The sequence below is a fragment of the Pelophylax lessonae genome, assembly GCF_965119305.1.
Source record: "Pelophylax lessonae genome assembly, chromosome: 10".
NCBI lineage: Eukaryota > Metazoa > Chordata > Amphibia > Anura > Ranidae > Pelophylax > Pelophylax lessonae.
The window spans coordinates 57,128,157-57,149,197 of NC_138777.1; the positions used below are offsets into that span (position 1 = coordinate 57,128,157).

The 21,041-nt window shown below is 42.6% G+C and overlaps 1 protein-coding gene across 1 annotated transcript in view; it reads right to left on the reverse strand.

The window, feature by feature from the left end:
• The window catches only part of ELP4 (elongator acetyltransferase complex subunit 4), a gene marked incomplete at its 5' end in the record, with an annotated part of 557,453 nt that overhangs the window by 328,429 nt on the left and 207,983 nt on the right, over positions 1-21,041 (reverse strand). Inside the window, one exon of the mRNA XM_082270757.1 lies at positions 8,201-8,334. Coding sequence (XP_082126883.1) covers positions 8,201-8,334 — 134 coding nt within the window. The remainder of the gene's footprint in view (positions 1-8,200; positions 8,335-21,041) is intronic.

The window sequence follows — 21,041 nt, forward strand, 5'->3', positions numbered from 1 at the left end:
TGCCCCTGGGAGCGGGACAGTATGGTACGCCCCTAGGAGCAGGACAGTAAGTGCACTATTTCTTGGTTTCAGGTTTAGACGGATTCATCCGCCGCAGATTTCCCTGCCTGTCACGGTTTATTCATATTGAAGAGGCCAGTGACCAGGCTTCAGCTGTGGAGTGCGCTGCGGCTGATTAATCCGCCTAACCCGAAACAGAGAAAATAGTCCACTTACTGTCCCCCGCTCCCACAGAATACAGGGGGCAGTTTCTAAATTAAATAGTTGCACAAAATTCCATGACTTTTCCAAAACTTAGTGGGGTTTACTCATTTTCCATAACTTTTCCAGGCCTGGAAAGTGTCATGTCAAAATCCCATGACTTTTCCAGGATTTTCATGACCGTATGAACCCTGCCTCAAGGAGCTTACAATCTAAGGTCCCTAACTCTCACATTCATACACATACTAGGGCCAATTTAGACAGTATCCAAATAACCTACCAGCATGTCTTTGGGTGTGGGAGGAAACCGGAGTACCCAGAGGAAACCCACGCAGACACATCAACACTGACTGTTGTTGATGAGGGAATCGAGCAATTTTCTTTCCTGCAACCACGGGAAATCACTTCATCTATGGCTGGCTTTAGTTCCTTCCCACCATAGCCTATATGATTATATTGTCTCCTGGGGTCCCAAGACCTACTCCATAGAAGCCATGGTTTCCATATACTGCACTGATGAATAGTAAAAAGCCTGAAATAGCCGTATGGAGTTCAGAATAAAAGGCTCTATAATATTAGGCTATACAGAATTTTCTCAATACACCAGCAGTTATGAATATGCATTTGGCCAATAGGACATAAAACTGTGATTTGTGTAGCTACGCCCACTGTCCTGAAGCAAGGAATAATTCTATATTTTTGACATATGTAATGTAATAAGACATGTGAATACCTTACTGTGCAAAACATGACCGTAGGACTAAAGGAAAACCTTTTTTTTTCATTTTGGAGAGGGAAGGTTACAACCCCTGTAAGTTTTTTTTATGTGATCAGTGTACCATTGGGGAGATTTCTCTGCATATTGTCCCGGTCAAAAGTGGAAGTTCAGATGACAACTCATAATTGTCACTCTTGGTGATAACGTTAAACAGGTCAAATAGGGAGAATCTCCCTTGTGGCTCTTTCACAGGGGCAATAAAAACAGGTGGCTGAGTTGCGGTTTCACCTCCCCCCAACCATTCACGAGAATTCTAGGGCCCCTTTCACACTGACTTTTCCGATAAGGTACCCCTGTCAGTTTTTCAGGCGGATCTGATCGGATGCTCCATGTACCTCTATGGAGCAGCGGATGTCAGCGGAGACATGTCCGATCCTGTCCGTGAATCCAGACGGATGGAAACCCTATTTTCCATCCGTCTGGAGGATTGGATCGGATAGGATTGGATGAAACCGGACAGGAGCTCCGTTTTCATCCGATCTCCCATAGAGGAGAGCGGGGATCTGACAGGTCTGCCCCTGCAAAGTAAGTGGAGACGGAGCTGTCATCAGCCTGCTCAGCGGGGATCGGCAGATTGATCCCCGCTGAGCAAAACGGAGTCTGCCGGGAGCACCGCTCGTGTGAAAGGTCCCTAACAAGGCTGTACACATACCATGACCACAATTGGTTTGCTTCAAAGCCATTGTCATTTTTACTTGGGCTGCAGAGTTTGACAGGTGCCACCCCCTGTTAATCTCACCCATTGAGATTAATGGAGCAGTACCATAACTGTGGGCCAAAGAATTGGTTCACAGTTGCGGTGCAGTAGCACAATGTAAAATTACTGTTTGCTAATTAAAATAAAAAAGTGAAAAAAAAAAAAAAAAACAACTGCCACTATACCACCTTCAGAAAAGCAATCCACCACCGATTGCTTTTTCAGAGGACAGTAAGGATTACTGCCTGTCTGAAAGAGCCCTATTGAGGCACAGAGAGGTTTTCTAATGCCTCACTCTATCCAAAACTAAAAAAAAAAAAAAAAAATGTTTGCCTTTAGTTATACTTTACAGAACTGAAAACAAATTAAATAATTTTCTTCCTGTGTAAGTGGGATGACGCAGCTATAAAAATCACATGAAGGTTCTAGCTTTTCTCAAGTACAAGCACATTTTTTTTTCTTTAGTAAAGTATCAAACATAATATAATTACCTGCTCTGTGCAATGGTTTTGCACAGAACAGCCCTAGTCCTCCTCTTCTAGGGTCCCCTGCTGGTGCTACTGACTACCCCCTGCCCAGTGCCTCCATTGCTATGGGGAACTTGTGTGTGCTTGCTCCACAGCCCTGCCCCCTCCTCACTGGCTTTGATTGGGGGCAGCAGGAGCCAATGACTCCCACTGCTGTCTTTGAGCCAATAATGTAGAAGAGAACTAATAGTGCCTTTGCTCTCGTACACATCGCTGGATCGAGATTGGGCTTAGGTAAGTATAAGGTGGGCTGGGGAGAGATAGCAGCATGCAGAAGGTTTTTTACATTCATGCAGAGAATGTATGCAGGTAAAAAACATTCTGCCTCTAGAACTTTAATTTTAGTACCAGGACCTGCCACTGTCTTCTGTGCAACTAGCCCAAAGGCTAGATTCATTTAAATCTTAGTGTTCACAGAAAATTATCAGTAAGTCAGAAAAACTTTGTAATCATTAACAAGAACTCACCCCCCCCCTTTAGGGTAGTCCTAGGCAACCTAATTTTTGTTCAAGCCTCCATCGGAGTTGAGATTGGGCCATTTATATTCACACTCAGCAGTCCTCCAATGGGTATCTTTAGCTAAAACAATTTTTTTTTGGTCATATTAGGGAACACTTTTGTCAAGTTTTTATTGCTGCCAATGTTCCCATTGGGAAGATTTACTCTCTCCTTAAGGCTCGTACACACTATAAGAAAATTTGGCAAACATTTTCATCCAAGGAAATTTTGTATGATTTTTGTATAGTGTGTACACAACTTTCTACAGTCGATTCCGACTTTCTGAACGAATTTCCGAAGGGACAAGCTCCAAAGAAAATGTTTCTGGTACGGTAACAGAACGAACGATTTTCGTTTAATGTGTACTGTTTTTGTATGATTTTCGCACATGAAAAATCAGAAATGAAAGACTGATGATAAGACACAAAAAAAAACCTTTGTCGTACGAGAATTTTCATACAAATTTTCCTTCATTGGTTCCAATTTTGTGTGAAACGACGGTGAAAATCAGACGATCGTTCACCCGATTTTCTTATACTGTCTACACTACTTTAATCCTAGTGACTATTCTTCCAATGGGGATACCTATTCCACTGTTTACTGTTTACGTGGAATTTCCATTCACTTTAGAGAGAATCCTGTTCACTTCCTGTTGTGTCTCAAGGACAGGAGGTTGTGGGAAATTTACCTAACTACACACAGACCACGAAACAAAGCCCAAGACTAAATGAAATAAGGAAACAAATATTATAATAAAATGTATATTTAGTTTTTTACAGATTTTTTTTTTTAGATGGAATTAGGAAATATCTTAGACGAGATTATTAATGCAACTCAACTGTAATAATTTTCTATGTGTTTTGTTATAGAAAAAAAATGAAAATGTGTATATATATATATATATATATATACATTTAAAAAAAAAAAAAAAAGAACCCAAAGAGATCTTTACCGCCGTTCACCAAATTGGTGGCTAGTAATTCTCCTGGTCCAGCAAGAAACTTCTTTACATAGCCCTGATGAAGTTGGAGGGTGGGAGTGTCAATAAATAAGCCAACAAGTCAATTTGGACTTTTATCATTTGGTTTGGCACTCCTTTTATTGGTACATGTTTTTTCTGGTAACCTGCTGTGCACCCCCAGGGAGTTACCCCTGTCTTTTGAGAGCATCTTTGAGTGTTTTTTTATTTTTTTTGTTCTTCTCACAACCTTATATAAATTAAGATTAAGTCTCAGCACCTCTTGGATGCTTTTTTTTCTTCGTCAGAGGCATAAAACAAATCTGACATTGCTTCTACCTTTTCCATACTCTAGTTTTGGCTAGAGATCCACCTTAATCTACAGTACACTGCTACACTCCAAACTCGTAATGCGTTTCTCAGATCCGCATTTTCTCCACAGGGAGCGGTGGAGATGTTTCCATTCACAAATTATATAAACCCGTATTGAAGGCCTGAGATAAGGCTGTTTCTGGGATATGTGTGGAAAGGTTTATCTGTAAGTGCAGTTAACAGGCTTAATGTTATTTACTATTAAAATAAAATCCTTAAAACCCTTCTCCATTTTCCTAGGGTGTACAGATTGCTTTATTTACTGACCGGAGAAGGTCTAACAGAACGGATGATGGAAATCGCTGCGACCTTTGTCCATGTCCTCCGCTGCCTGTAGTGTTGCCAAACAGCCCTTTCCATGCTGTTTGCATTAAGGGTAAAAAGGTAAATACTTAGCACTAAACATGTTTGCTTTAGCTGCCAGAAGGGCTTATGAACGAGCCTCCCACCACCTCCAAACACACACATGTATCAAAGGCTACACGTACGTGTCAGTTCCCGGGCACTGTCCTCCCTACAAGGACTGGAAACATTATGGATGTTCTCTATTTAACTGATAAATCTTTGTTAGAGATAAATAGAATGGATAAATATTTATAATATTACGGAAGATGGCACCAATCACTCAATTATAAATTCAAACTGAGGATGGCCACAGATATCATACTCTTTTTTTTTTTTTTTTTTTTTTAACAATTTAATTTTTTATGTATTTATTATAGAATAATTTCATGCAGCTTAGAAGAAGAATAATTTAGCAGTGATCGCATGTTAAAGGTTTTAAAGCTAGCCATCTAGAAAGAGCCATATAATGCATGGAGTTTGCATGTTCTCCCTGTGCATGTGTTGGTTTCTGCTGGGCACTCTGGTTTCCTCGCACACTCCAAAGACATGCTGGCAAGTTAATTTGCTCCTGTCTAAATTGTCCTTAAAGTTTGAAGGTTTTTTACCTTAATGCATTCTTTGCATTAAGGTAAAAAAACTTCCGAGTGCAGCCACCCCCGTCTCCCCATATTTACTGTTCCTGAGCCTGATCTCTATCCAATGCTGTGCATTAGAGCAGAAGCTCTCTTCCTGCTCATAGGCTCAGAGACAGCAGCGGGAGCCATTGGCTCTTGAAGCCATTATTTACAGATAGTAAGGAGGAAGCAGAAGGTGGGGCTGAGCCAATAGACACAGGGGGTGCAGCTCAGGAGCGAGCCCAGACGAATGCCCCAACAGCAAGTGGCTTGCTATGGTGGGCACTCGGCACGGGGGAGGAACCAGGAATGCTGGGGGGGGGGGGACGACGACCAAGAAGAGGAAGACCAGGGCTGCTCTGTGCAAAACCATTTCAGGCAAGTATAACATGTTTGTTGTTATTAAAAAAAAATATAGGTTTACAATCACTTTATTATGTGCTTAATTATGCATGTAAGATAGGACCTTAGATTGTAAGCTCCTTGATGACAGGGAATAATGTGACTGAATAGTATGTAAACGATTTTATATATATCACACTATATAAATAACTGTAATAAATAATGAAATGCAGCAGGACTAGAAATGTTGTCTAACATGTTGTGTTTATTCTTTACCTTTTATTGTCTTCAGTCCCTATCCAAAGATTATGATTGGTTGTAATCCAGGCACTAGTCTGGGGGAGAAGGAAGGTGGGAGGGGGGGGGGGGTTGCAGGAGTCAAGAAAACATGGTCCACCTACATGGTATTGCTAACAACATGGTTTGTAAAAGAAGTTGCTGGAGATAAAGGCATGTCAGTGGCCACTCTGTTCTAACTCACAGAGTTTCTGTACACATTGGGCACTCAGTGACATGGCCCAGGTGCCCTACATGGGCCACCACTAAAATGATCAAAAGCCAAGACATTTTTTACATTAATGCATTCCCTGGATTAAGGTTAAAAATGTCCCAGTAGTTTTATTGCTCCCTTGCCTCCATAAATACTTACCTATTACATGAGTACTATCTCAATCCAGCACTGTGGGATCTACAGTGGTGCTGGTCTGTGTTCCCACCTTACAGGACACAGGGGCAGCTGCAGGAGCCATGGTCTCTCGCTGCTGCAAATCCAATCTTGTTAGGAGCTGGGGGTGGGGCCAAGCCATGCCGTCTGTGTCTATGGACACACACAGCTCAGCTCGGGAGCAAGCCTGCAGGGACGCCCCCATACAAAGTGCCTTGCTATGGGGGCACACACAGAAGAGGAGGAGTCATAAGCCCTGGTGGAGGACCCCAGAAGAGGAGGCTAAGGGCTGCTCTGTGCAATACCATTGACCAGAGCAGGTAAGTGTAACATATTTATTATTTTGAAGTGGTTGTAAACCTCAGAGATGAATGCATATCCCAGATCCCTGTTATTTCTCTCTGCTGCTTCGTTCTTCTGCTATCAGCATGAGTCACTTTTGACAAGTTTTCCTGACACCAAGAGAAAAATGGTGACCGGGAGGGAACTCCAGCTGATTGACAGCCTCAGCGCTTCAGCGCTCTGTCCCTGTGTGCTACTGTATGTAAAGGGGGGGTCCCTTCCCTTCAATCTCCTCAATGAGCTCTGCTGTGTACAATTTCAGCTCTCAACCCCCTTTTTTTCAGACAGCTTAGAAAAGGTTTAAAGCGGAAGTTCCGGCCACAAAATCATGCCTGTAGATTTTATGGCATCCGCTTCCTTATCCTTTCCTGAGCCCGAATTGGATATTCCCGGCCTTTTTGTTTTTACTTACCTTTTTAGAGAGGATAATATACTCACCTTACCATCCACTTCCTCCTTCCTCGGCCGCCGTCACTTCCGCTTTGCAATGATTCCTGGGAGCTGAACGTCATCGCTCCCAGGAATCAATGCGCCTGCACCGGCCCCGACGTCAGTTCCGGTTCAGGCATGTCATACCTTGCTAAACAGCTTCTGGGCATGCCCAGAAGCTGTGCAGGGATGACACTGCAGACCCGGAAGTGACGGCGGGGCCGGTGCAGTGCATCGTGGGACAGAAGAGGACGGAAGAGGACGCAGAAGAGGATCGCGCTGGATTCAAGCTGCCCACACCTGAGATGGCAGCGCTGGAGAAGAAATTTTAAAAGTAAGTATTTCTTCTAAAAGGTAAGTGCGAACCGGGACAAATCAGAGACTATTCATTGTGGAATGTACTAGCCCTGACTGTCCAGGGGGTATGTTCATTGAAATTTTTTTTCTGTGGCCGGAACTCCGCTTTAAATCCAGCACTTTGAACTGACGTAGAGAAGAGAGGGCTGCATATAAACAGGAACTTATGTAGGAGGATTTGTTGCATCTCTGTGTATCCCCCGAGGCCAGTCACCAGTGGGTATATGTAAGGGTTTACAACCACTTTAATTAAAAAATTAAAAAAAATTATCCCTAACGACTGCTTTAAGGAAAAGTACAAGTGATATACACAAAGGCTTGGAAAATACATACATTTTAAACATATTTGGGCATCTAAAATATATATGAAACTTTATTAGTGTTGGTACAGGTCAGATTTTCTATAACCTTAGCACATCAGGATTCTGTTAGATAAACGTTACCAAATGCCATACAGAGTGTAATGCAGAATATTAATAATTATATCCTGTGCTCATCACAGTTGGCTTAGCACAACAATAACTACGTGAAGGTACCAGCTGACCTGTTAAAACGGTATATCAAATTCCTGGGGCAACCTGAAATATTTGGTTCAATCTTTTTGGTATCACCCAATCTGTCAAAATCATTTGGCCATCATCGGAGGTGATCATGTGATGAGTATTCCCACGCTCGCCTCCAGGACTTTTCCAGAGCCTCTCCAATCCAGTGGAACTCCTTACCCTTATCTGTCCGATTATCTCCTACTCTATTAGCTTTTAGGCAATCTCTGAAAACCCTCCTTTTCAGAGAAGCCTATCCTACCCACACCTAACAACTCTACCTCTATTTTCTCCATCTGCCCATCCCCCTCGGGTTACTGCCTTTTGTTTCACTTGACCCTCCCTTCTAGATTGTGAGCTGTAATGAGCAGGGCCCTCTGATTCCTCCTGTATTGAATTGTACTGTAACTGTATTGTCTTCCCCCACACTGTAAAGCGCTGCGCAAACTGTTGGTGCTATATAAATCCTGTATAATAATAATATTCTAATCGGGTGGTATGTAACTGTCTACTGGGAGAGAGGAGGAAATGTACCTGTATGTTTCTTGCAAGGAAATCATCTGTGGAAGGTAGAATCTATGCGTCTTCACAGACTGCAACATATCTGGACACATTGGTTTTGATATGTCATAATAATGGCCAAACCTGGATGAAGCCAATGGAACGGACTGTGTGAGAAAGAAGGAAAGAAAGAAAAAAGCAAAATTAATAAAAATCAGACTATGTACAAAATTACTATTAATACATTATATGGATTTTCAAATAAAATATTTGTTTCTGCTGAAGTCTGTTGGATTTCAGAAGTAAGCAAAACAAAATGGACATTGTTAAAGCTGAACTACAGCCACAGATCTAAATATATTCCAGAATGCTCTCCCCAACTGTAAGCTTGCCCCCCCCCCCCCCGTATTAAACTGATGAAACAGTTACATTCTATAGTGCCTGACTGACTGAATCAGCTGGACCTCTCTATTGCAGACTGAGGTTTGCTTCACCTTTCACACCTGCCTTTACACACACACATGAACTTTAATGCATCCCAGTCTTAGTCTGTAGGGTTCAATATTGAGTTGGCCCACCCTTTGCAGCTATAACAGCTTCAACTCTTCTGGGAAGGCTGTCCACAAGGTTTAGGAGTGTGTCTATGGGATTGTTTGACCATTCTTCCAGAAACACATTTGTGAGGTCAGGCACAGATGTTGGATGAGAAAGCCTGGCTTGCAGTCTCCGCTCTAATTCATTCCAAAGGTGTTCTATCGGGTTGAGGTCAGGACTCTGTGTAGGCCAGTCAAGTTCCTCCAACCCAAACTCGCTCATCCACACTATATTGCCAAAAATATTGGGCCACCCCTCCAAATCATTTGGTGATGGGGGATTATGGTGTGGGGTTGTTTTTTAGGGGTTGGGCTTGGCCCCTTAGTTCCAGTGAAGGGAAATCTTAAGGCGTCAGCATACCAAGACATTTTGGACAATTTCATGCTCCCAACTTTGTGTGAACAGTTTGGGAATGGCCCCTTCCTGTTCCATCATGACTGCAAACCAGTGCACAAAGCAAGGTCCATAAAGACATGGATGAGTGAGTTTGGGGTGGAGGAACTTGATTGGCCTGCACAGAGTCCTGACCTCAACCCGATAGAACACCTTTGGGATGAATTAGAGCAGAGACTGGGAGCCAGTCGTTCTCATCCAACATCAGTGCCTTATCTCGCAAATGCGCTTCTCGAACATTCCCATAGACACACTCCTAAACCTTGTGGACAGCCGTCCCAGAAGAGTTGAAGCTGTTATAGCTGCAAAGTGTGGGCCAAATCAATATTAAACCCTACGGACTACAACTGGGAGGCCATTAAAATCCATGTGCTTGTAAAGGCAGGTGACCCAAAACTTTTGTCAATATCGTGTTTGTGTGTGTGTGTGTGTGTGTATATATATATATATATATATATATATATATATATATATATATATACATATATATATATACACATTTTCTTTTTTTTTCACTGAATATACAAAAGTATTAAAAAGCAGGTATTAGTATCTGGGGGGTAAAAAACGTGATTACTAGTGATTGGAATTTATTTGTATATTTACAGTAGTATATACTTATATATATATATATATATACACACACAAATTGTATAGCAAAATTTAAAAAAGCACCTGGGAACCCTGGCCTAATTTTAAAACAAAAATTTACAGTGATAGTTGGCGATTTCTAGGTTGTGTGGCTATACTGGTCTATCAAATACAATAACCCCCCCAAAAAATACAGCTCTTTTACTGGCTATGACAGTTATGAAATATTTTGCTTAAATTTGAACAAAAACAGAAACCATGTCCCAGAATAAGATAAGCCCCACCTTTCACAATAGATAACCTGAAATGTGTATCGATAAGCTCAGGTCGCTACAAAGAAGTTCATGATTATGAAAAATGTATAATTCTGCTCATCCAAACATATAATTTACACAAGTCTATCATTCCGCACAGCCAGGAAGATGACTCCACAATTCCTGGTTCAGGTTTGCATCTTTCTTTGTCACCTTTCCCCCATCAACTTAGGGGCAACTAATCAGGATCATCACACGGAGGGCTCACTGTTCAATGAGCAAGCAGGTGACACTAGAAGCTGCATCAGAAGAGAGTGGAGTCAGCTTCATGGCACTGCAGCATAGGTGTGCTAATCAAAAGACTGGCTGAACAGAATTACAATTGCAGAACACACACACACATTTATATTACCATCTACTGAGTTGTTGGTTGGTTAACATCACAATGATGACCATATCACTAAAGCAGCTTTTAACAATAGAGATCTCATCATGAATCAACACGTTTCTGTTGTCATGCAGACTTATTGCCGGTGTGGTCTGCATTGACAGCTACATCATTGTGGTCAGATCATGTGGTCTCCTGTGAAACCTAAGTGCCAGTTTGTGATTGTGTAGTCACCATTAAGTAAATGCACTGTGCGTCAATCAAACTAGCGCACAAATGGGCATACAAACAACAAAAAAATGCATAAATGCTCTTCAATAAAAGTTTACCCCCCTTTGACAAAGTCGGATGTGACGAAACGCGTCAGTGGTGGCTACACGGCACACCGGAGGAGTGATCGGAGGTTGTTCCCTAGGGTCCGTTTCCCCAGCATGGAGGTGGTGAGGACTGAGGGAGCACCCCAGACCCCCTTATATTTGTAACATGCGCTGCGTTTTATAATGCCTTAGAGGAGGAGCTGGTCATATTGATTAACCACTTGCCGTCTGCTCACATTGCTGCTACTGCAGCAATGTGGCTCGTTATCGTCCAGCGACGTAGACCTATGTCGCCGGACTCCTCCCCTTGCGGGCGGCGCGCGCACGCCGCCGGAGGCGCGCTCCCACTGTGTTCAGTCACAACGGGAGCCAGGCCAGGGGAGGAGCAGCGGCGATCGCCGCTGCTCTTCCCCGATCGTCGAGGAATCGAGTGTGGAGATCCGCCCGCTTGTGTAAACAGAGCGGGCGGATCTCCTAAGTGACAGGCAGTGACAGATTGCAGGATTCAGCATAGCTGAACATGCGATCTGTCCCTGTGTCACTCAGTCACCTCCCCCCACACATGTCAGTAAGCACCAGGCATACATTAACCCCTCCCTCTCCAATAAAATTAACCCCTTCCCTGCCAGTGTCATTTTTACAGTAACAGTGCATATTTATAGCACTGATTACTGTAGAAATGTCACTGGTACCCCCAAAAGTGTCAAAAATGTCAGTCAAGGGTCCGATCTGTCCGCTGCAATGTCGCAGTCCCGCAAAAAAAATCGCAGATCGCCGCCATTACTCGTTAAAAAAAAAAAACACCAAAAATGACAGAAATCTTTCCCTTAGTTAGTAAACACAATAACTTTTGCGCAAACCAATCAAAATACACTTATTGCGATTTTGTTTACCAAAAATATGTGGCAGAAAACAAATTGGCCAAAAATTTAAAAAAATTTAGATTTTTACATTTTTTTTGGAGGGAAATTCATATAAAAAAAAAACGTGAAAAATATTGTTATTTTTTCAAAATTTACGCTCTTTTTTTGTTTATAGCTCAAAAAGTAAAAATGGCACAGGTGATCAAATACCACCAAAAGAAAGCTCTGTTTGTGGGGAAAAAAGGACGTAAATTTCGTTTGGGTATGGCGTTGCATGACCGCGCAGTTGTCAGTTAAAATTCGCACAGTGCCGAATCGCAAAAAGTGGCCTGGACGTAAGACCAAAAATCCTCCGGTGGTAAAGTGGTTAATCCAATGACGATTCCCCTGAGTACAACGGTGGTTTTTAAATGCGCATTGGGCCCTAACCATGAAAATGGGGGGCAACATTATGGGGTGAGTTGCCAGCTGATGGGAGCGGAATCACGAAGGTGGTGGACTCTTATTATCTGAGCACTAGTCACTGTTTTGATTATAGTAGATTAAATGTGGACGTTTGCTTTAGGGCTCTTTCAGACGGCGGCTCCACTGCTTTTGTCCGCTGTGGGACTTTTTTTTTTTTTTTCCACGGAGCGGATGACATTTTTGTCATCCGCTCCGTATGCCCGCATATCCTCCCATCCGTTTGCGGATGATATGCGGACATAATGTAAGTCTATGGCATTGCGGATGTCAGCGGATGACACCGCTGACATCCGATTTTCCTTCCTTTCCGTTTTTTGAACGGATGAAAAAATAGGGTTCTGTTCCGTTCCAAAAAACGGAACAGAACTGAAAGGAAGAAAATCGGATGTCAGCGGATGGTATTCCGCTGACATCCGCAATGCCATAGACGTACATTATGTCCGCAAAAAAATAGGATGATTTGCGGACAAGCGGAGCGGCCGTGTGAAAGAGCCCTAAGTGTTAGTGTTTACTGTCACCTCTTATTTATTTATTTATTGGAGTTTAGTATATGCGTGGCTAGTTGAGATAGGCTTTCAGCCCCGGTTCACACTTGTGCGTGTGCGGGGTTCGCATGTAATGTCGGAGCGCACTGCTCCGACATTACATGCGATCAGCTGTGCGGTGCGAGTTTAGCCATACAAACTGTATGGCTAAATTCGCATCGCTCCCGCAGCAAACACGCACAGGAGGCATTTTTGCAGCCGCATCAGGATCGGATCGCACAGCGGTTCACACTTGTGCAATCCGATCCTGTGAGAACTGCACGATCGCACTGCGATATGCGATCAAACTGGGGTGTCGTTAAGATTACATTGACACCCCCAGCGTATCGCATATGGCAGTGTGAACTGCCGGGGGTGCGTGTGCGATGCGGGAACAGGCTGCGAATTCGCAGCCTTCCCGCATCGCATATATGTGAACCGAGCCTCACTTTATTATATTTGGTTTAATTTTTTTAAGCTGCAGCATAATTTTGGGATCATTAATTTGATTACTTTATTGGATACCCATATTTACTATTTGTTTGAATATTCACTTAAAGCGCGAGAGCTTTTTCTATTATAATAAAAGTTTAGAGCTGATCCTAAAACAACCAACCTCCCCATGTTTACTTATTTATTTATTTTGCAAATTTCACTTTTTTCCACCCTTCCCCTATTAACACCTTCACTCCTATAAAGCCCATCTGACAACGTGGGTTAACAAATCTAAAACCAATTAAAAAAGGGTCTGTTTCTGGTCTATAATCTATCTTTTATCCGGATTAGCCATCAGAATGTTTTTATTGCAGACTCCGCAGAGCTCATCTTTTTATTGTCCTCCTCTGAGCCTCCTTTATGTCGGAGAAACACAGGGCCTGACTAAGTGAACTTTCATCTGATGTCTTCATTGACGAGAACTCCGGGGTTGCTTATTTCAGATGCTAATCCCCCAACGAAGCTCAAGAGAAGTTAGTGAAGATACTGAAAAAGAAAAAGTAGAAACAAGTATTTTATTTTCCTGCCTCGTCTTTGGATCCTCTTTGGGAATCCTGGGGCACATAGCTGAGTTTAATCCATGCTGCTTGGCGGATTAAGGTGGGTGATAACCTCTTTTGATTGAAGAGCGAGGGAGAGGGGAAAGAAAAAAAAAAAACTTTGGTGCTTACAAACTGGGTGGAGACGGATTAGGTCAGAATGTACGCAATAAAAGCTTGGGCTATATCAGAAGCCCCTGAATAGCTCCTCAATGTACTCAATTCCCAAGCCTGGCAGGGAAGCTTGCAAAGACCTACCTGACTCAAATAAGCATGAATAATCTGTCTTAACAGAATCATAGTGCAAAGAAAGACACAGAGTCTGTGCGACTTACCCGGGTCAGCTCTGTCCCTCTGTACATTCCAGCGAGCCAATCGGCAGAAGACCATTGGATTGGCAGCCAGCACAAAATACCTTTCATAATACAGCTGCTGGGTCTCAATGCAGATTTAGTCAGGGGGGTTATCTTTAGTGTTTAAAGCCTTTGGCCATCAGATAAGATTTATCATATCCGAGTGGTATTCAAAACTATGTGCTGCCCGCTGGGAGGGAAATTAGTGGAACTTCGGGGCAGGAAAAACAAAGTTTGCATTGCAGATTTCAAACCACAAAGCATAGAAAAAACGATCAGTGTCGCTGGTGGAGATGGTTACACAAAGCGAAAAAGTTTGCAGCAAAGTGGTGGTGTGGCTGTGACAGCCAATCAAATCCTAACTTTCGTTTTTAAAACTGTACTGGGAAATTGGCAACTGGTTGCTATAGAAAATAATATTTTATTTTAATACTTAGACTGGATGTAGATCCTCACATCCTAACCCAGTGAAGTGAACAGCCTCAGATGATACACAGAGATAAAACAAATCTTCCTACATAAGTTTTACTTGTATATCTGCTGTTTCAGCTTTCTAGAAAGTGCACGTCTTGTTAGAATTTTCTCTTCCTGATTCACCTGTGGGTGTGGATTCTTGCCATACACTGTGAGACAGCTGATTGGAGGAAAGGTACACACCCCCTCCATACTTGCCAACGGTCCCGTTTTTGCCGGCACAGTCCTGGCAAATAGAAGCCTGTCCCGAGCAATTTACATTGTCCCGGCAATGTACTTATTTACACTTTGCACTTTATTTATATTTACATAATATTTTGTATGGTCACACCTGAGCACATTTGACACTTTAGAATTGCAGGGAATTGTGATGAGAATTTTAAACTTTAGGCAGAAGTGGTGCAGCTGAATGGGAGAATTATTCCAACTCTGCTACTTTGGCCTCAAGTTTAAAATTCCCTTTTCAATTTCCTGTAATTCTTTCTTTATTGAGTAGACCCTATAATCTGATTATAAGTAGGCAGAGATTAATTATGTGGAGTGGGCGGGACTTCAGGGAAGAGGGTGTGGTAAGTAATTGATAGCTGTGCTGCAAAGTGTCCCTGGAAATTATTTTGAAATGTTGGCAACTATGCCCCTCTCCACATAGGCAGAAACATGAAGAGTTGTGCTGTGAGTAGACCAGCTCTCTGCTAATCTATTTATAGCACCCACCCCGACACAAAATTCAGCCTGGTTTTAGCTCAGTTGATGGAGAACATGTCAGAAGTTATCATGCTGATAACAGCAGAATAGAGCAGGAGAAAGCCCCAGGACTTAAGGCTTTGAAGAGAGATAAGTAAACACTACGGATAGATGTGCCTAGGTCAAATTTCATAAATGAGGTTTACATCCACTTTAAGCTGTAATTTCGGTATATATATTTTTGCATGTTTACATTGTTCCCCCTTAAAGATCCCCCTGATAGAAATCCCTGTAGTGGGCAACACTACTAACAGTGATCGCCGCTAGCTTCTGGATCCCATGCCGAGCAGATGCCCTGCTGCTTAGTGAACACAGGGGGTTGCTCACTCGGTACGGCGTCATTCAGAGAACATTTTGCATTTTCTCAATGAATGCAAAGTGTTCTCTGATTGGAAAAGGTAGAGAGGTGAGGCGGTGATGTCACAATCTCCACATTCACTGAGAAAAGGCAAAGTGTTCTCTGACTTCCTTCTGTCACATGTCCTTCCGTATTCAGTAAAATTTATTTCAAATTCAGTTCATTTTATTCTTTTTATTTGTTTCAAAATGATTTATTCAGTTAAACCAATCATATATTGATAGGGCAGAGATTGTTTTCCCACTGGTAATACTTTTAAATACAAACGATTATCAATAATACACCTAGATACTAATAATAACTACTCTTTAAAGTGGAAGTTAATTTCCATGTTTTACCTAAAGATAAGCCTATAATACGGTTTACCTTTAAATATTTTGTGCACTATTTAGGAGATATTTACTGTACATGCAGCGGAGCCTTTCCTTCAGAGTCCTGTGCTGTAAATGACATGTCCCGCACGCAACCACGGGGTTGATGTCATGACGGCTCTGACCACTTACACAGCCGGAGTCTGAGAACTCGGTGAAGATGGAAGCTCTGTCAGCGGTGACAATGTGATGTTGGAGGGCTTCGTTCTAAGGTAAGTTTCACATAATATGTTAGTATGCGATGCATACTAGCACATTATACCTTTGCCATGATGCATACCAGCACATTATAAGTTTGCCTTGATGCATAGTAGCACATTATACCTTTACCTTGATGCATAGTAGCACGTTATACCTTTGCCTTGATGCATAGTAGCACATTATAACTTTGCCTTGATGCATACTAGCACATTATAACTTTGCCTTGATGCATACTAGCACATTATAACTTTGCCTTGCAGGTTACTAAAAAAAAATGGCTGGCAGATTACTACCTCTTTAATAGAGATGTGTATTTAAAAAAAAAAATAAGGGAAAAAAAAGTTTATATAAATATATATACACACACACACACACACACACACACTAGTAGAAGAACATTCTCTAGCACACGAGAGCACCTTTTACGGAGCCATGAATGGGCCCCTTTTTCAGGCAGCATTGGTCACCCTGGTCAGTTGCCCGAAGGAGGAGTTCACTGATGGATCCAAAACATTGTGGTTTTTATTTGACAAATAAAGGCTAATAACACGTACCTCGGTGTGCTGGTGGTGACTGTAATTATATTGAACATATTGACAATGGTGCCAAGGTGGTGGGTTACTAGTGTGCCTTTCTTTTAAAAGGCATACACCACTTTTGCTTATTGAAATCTCTTGCAGAACTGCAGTAGAGAGGTCTAGAATTTTCAAACTGTCAAGCTGTATAGAATGGATCTGTTATGTTGGTTTAATACAGGGAGCAAGCTTACAGGTAGGGGGAGCATTCAACAGTGTATTTAGATCTGTTGCTGGAGTTCAGCTTTAACAATGCCCATTTTGTTTTGCTTGGGCTGTTATTTTCCTACTGGTGATATTCTTACATACTAAAAATAACTATCATCACTAATACGCCTAAATAATAATAATAACTACTCTTTAACCACTTCTGGACCAGAAGGTTTTACCCCCTTAACGACCGGGCCATTTTTTGCAATTTGGTACTGCGTGATTTTAACTGGTAATTGCGCAGAGATGCAATGCTGTACCCAAACAAAATTTATGTCCTTTTTTTTGCCACAAACAAAGCTTTCTTTTGGTGGTATTTGATCACCTCTGCGGTTTTTATTTTTTGCGATATAAAGGAAAAAAGAGCAAATATTTTGAGAAAAAATTACATTTTCGACTTTTTCTTATAAAAAAATATCCAATAAACTCAAAAAAGGCCAAAATTTATTTAGCTATATGTCTTTGATAAAAAAAAATCTCAATAAGCATTGTTGGTTTGCGCAAAAGTTATAGTGTCTACAAACTATGGTGTATATACTGGAATTTACGCAGCTTTTACTTTCTGACTGCCCATCTCATTTCATGAAGTGCTAAAATGTAGACACCCCAAGGAATTTCCTGAGAGGCATGTTGAGCCCATTGAATATTTAATTTTTGTTTGTCACAGATGTTTTAAAAATGACAAAAAAAAAAATTATTTTCCACAAAGTTGTTATTAAGATGATATATTGCTCACGTATGCCATGTATATATGTGTAATTAAACTCCAAAATTCATTCTGCTGCTTCTCCTGAGTACGGGGATACCCCATGTGTGAGACTTTTTGGCAGTCTAGCCACGTACAGGACCCCAAAAACCAATCACTGCCTTTAGGCTAAGGGTGTAAATTGTTGATTTCACTCCTCACTACCTATCACAGTTTTGGAGGCCATGAAATGGCAACACAGCACAAACTCCCCCCCCCCCCCACAAAATTACCCCTTTTTGGAAAGTAGACACCCTAAGGTATTTGCTGAGAGGCACGTTGAGTCCATGGAATATTTTTTATTTTGCCACAAGTTTTGGGAAAATGGCAAATCTTTATTATTCTTGTCTACACAAAGTTGTCAATTAAATGCTATATTGCTCACACATGCAATGGGTAAATGTCAAATGACACCCCAAAATACATTCTGTTGCTTATTCTGAGTACAGAGATGCCACATGTGTGAGACTTTTGGGCAGTCTAGCCGCATACAGAACCCCAAAAACCAATCACCGCCTTCAGGCTTTCTAAGGGCGTAAATTGTTGATTTCACTCCTCACTACCTATCACAGTTTCGGAGTCCACGAAATCGCCCCCCCCCCCCCCAAATTACCCCTTTTCGGAAAGTAGACACCTTAAGCTATTTGCTTAGAGGCATGTTGAGCATTTTGCAGATCTTGCTTTTTGTCACAAAGTTTTGGAAATTAAAAAAAGAAAAAAAAAAACTTTCTTTTCTAATTTCCCACAACAAATGAGAGCTGCAAAATACTCACCATGCATGCCTCTTAGCAAATACCTTGGGGTGTCTACTTTACGGAAAGGGGTAATTTGCGGGGGGGGGGGGGGTTTGTGCTATCTTGCCATTTTCAATACCATGCTTGACTGTAGGCAAGACACACATGTCTTTGTACTCCTCACCTGCTTGCCGCCACACAAGCTTGACACCATCTAAACCATATAAGTTTATCTTGATCTCATCAGACCACAGAACATGGTTCCAATAACCCATGTCCTTAGTCTTCTTGTCCTTCGCAAACTGTTTGCGAGCTTTCTTGTGCATCATCTTTAGAAGAGGCTCCCTTCTGGGGCGACAGCCATGCAGGCCAATTTTATGCAGTGTGTGGCGTATGGTCTGAGCACTGACACACTGACCCCCCAGCCCTTCAACCTCTGCAGCAATGCTGGCAGCACTCATACGTCTATTTCCCAAAGAAAACAGCTGGATATGATGCTGAAATCGTGCACACAAATTCTTTGGTCGACCATGGTGAGGCCTGTTCGGAGTGGAACCTGTCCTGTTAAACCGCTGTATGGTCTTGGCCACCCTGCTGCAGCTCAGTTTCAGGGTCTTGGCAATCTTCCTATAGCCTAGGTCATCTTTATGTAAAGCAACAAAGCAACAATTCTTTTTTTCAGATCCTCAGAGTTCTTTGCCATGAGGTGCCATGATGAACTTCCAGTGACCAGTATGCGAGAGTGATAACACCAAATTTAACACACCTGCTCCCCATTCACACCTGAGACCTTGTAACACTAACGAGTCACATTACACCGGAGAGGGAAAATGGCTAATAGAGCCCAATATGGACATTTTGACTTAGGGGTGTACTCACTTTTGTTGCCAGCCGTTTAATCATTAATGGCTGTGTGTTGAGTTATTTTGAGAGGACAGGAAATTTACACTGTTATACAAGCTGTACACTCACTACAGCAAAGTGTCATTTCTTCAGTGTTGTCACATGAAAAGATATAATAACGGAATTTTTGTAAAATCTTACCTGTAAAATTCCTTTCTCTGAGTCCTCCGACAGTCGCCGCCATCTTCATATTCGTCACAATGGGGTATTAGACTTTGCTCCGAAGAAGTAGCTAGGCAACAGAATATGTTATTACAAAAGCTTTTAACATATCCCACCCCCAGGGGGTGGTCCCCTCAGTCAATACCCTCCTACTTCCTGTATCCATGCTTCAGTTTCAGTGGAATAGCAGTAGAGTATACAACCAACCCCAAAAGAGGGGCGGGGGCGGCGACTGTCGGAGGACTCAGAGAAAGGAATTTTACAGGTAAGATTTTACAAAAATTCCGTTTTCTCTTACGTCCTCCGACAGTCGCCGCCATCTTCATATTCGTCACAATGGGGACGTCCCAAAGCAGTGCAAACATGAGGGGTGGGAAACGCAGTCGCGCCTAAGGCAACGCCGTCTCCACATCAAAGAAAGGAACCTTACCAAAGGAAGGAAACCAGCTGGGCAACATGAGAAAAAAACTTGCTCAACAGAAGCAATAACCCAGGAAAACAAATAACCCAGGGATAAGAACATATATCCCAAACAGCCAAGGAGCCTAAACAAGAGGCTCTAAGGAACTGCCACACTAAGAACCTTGCCTGAACATCCACTCTGTAGAATTTTGTGAAGGTGTGCACGGTCGACCAAGTCGCCGCCTTACACACCTGGGCCACAGAAGCCCTATGACGACAGGCCCAAGACGTACTCAGATCTGGTAGAGTGCGCCTTCACAGGCACAGGGGGAACTTTCCCCTTTAAAGCATAGGCCTGTTCAACAGTCTGTCCGAACCATTTGGCGATGGTAGAGGCCGACGCCGCCATGCCCTTCCGAGGTCCCTCAGGAAGGACAAACAAGGAATCCGACTTGCGGAAAGATTCAGTCGATGTCAGGTAAACCCTAATCGCCCTAACAACATCCAAGGAATGCAATTCCACCTCCTTCGGATGTTTAGGCTTCGCGCAAGGCGAAGGCAGGACAATGTCCTCACTAAGATGAAAATCCGAAACTCTCTTCGGAAGAAAAGAAGGAGTAGGTCGCAAGACCACCTTATCTAGATGAATGACCAGATACGGAGACTTGCAGGACAAAGCTGCTAGCTCCAAAACCCTGCGAGCCGAAGTGATCGCCACCAAAAAGGCGACTTTATTGGACAACATGGCCAACGAGATCTTCCTGATCTGTTCAAAGGGATCATGTTGTAGCACGGACAGAACAAGATTCAAGTCCCAAGGAGGTAAAGGTTCCCTTCTAGGAGGGACCAGATGTCTCACCCCTTGAATAAAAGTACTAACCAAAGAGTTAGACGACACAGGATGTTGAAAAAGAACGGCCAGCGCAGACACCTGACCCTTGACCGTAGCCAGCGCCAAACGCTGGTCGACACCCGTCTGAAGGAAGGATAACACCCTAGACACCGAGTACGTGCGAGGTGAAAACCCCCTGGACTCACACCAGGCAAAATAGGCCTTCCAAGTATGGTAATAGACCTTCCCCGAGGAAGACTTCCTCGCGTTAATCAAAGTGTGAATGACCTCCGGGGAGAGACCCCTATCCTTCAGGACCTTGGTTTCAACAGTCAGGCCGTCAAAGCCAGCGACTGTAAAGCAGGATGGAATATCGGCCCTTGAGAC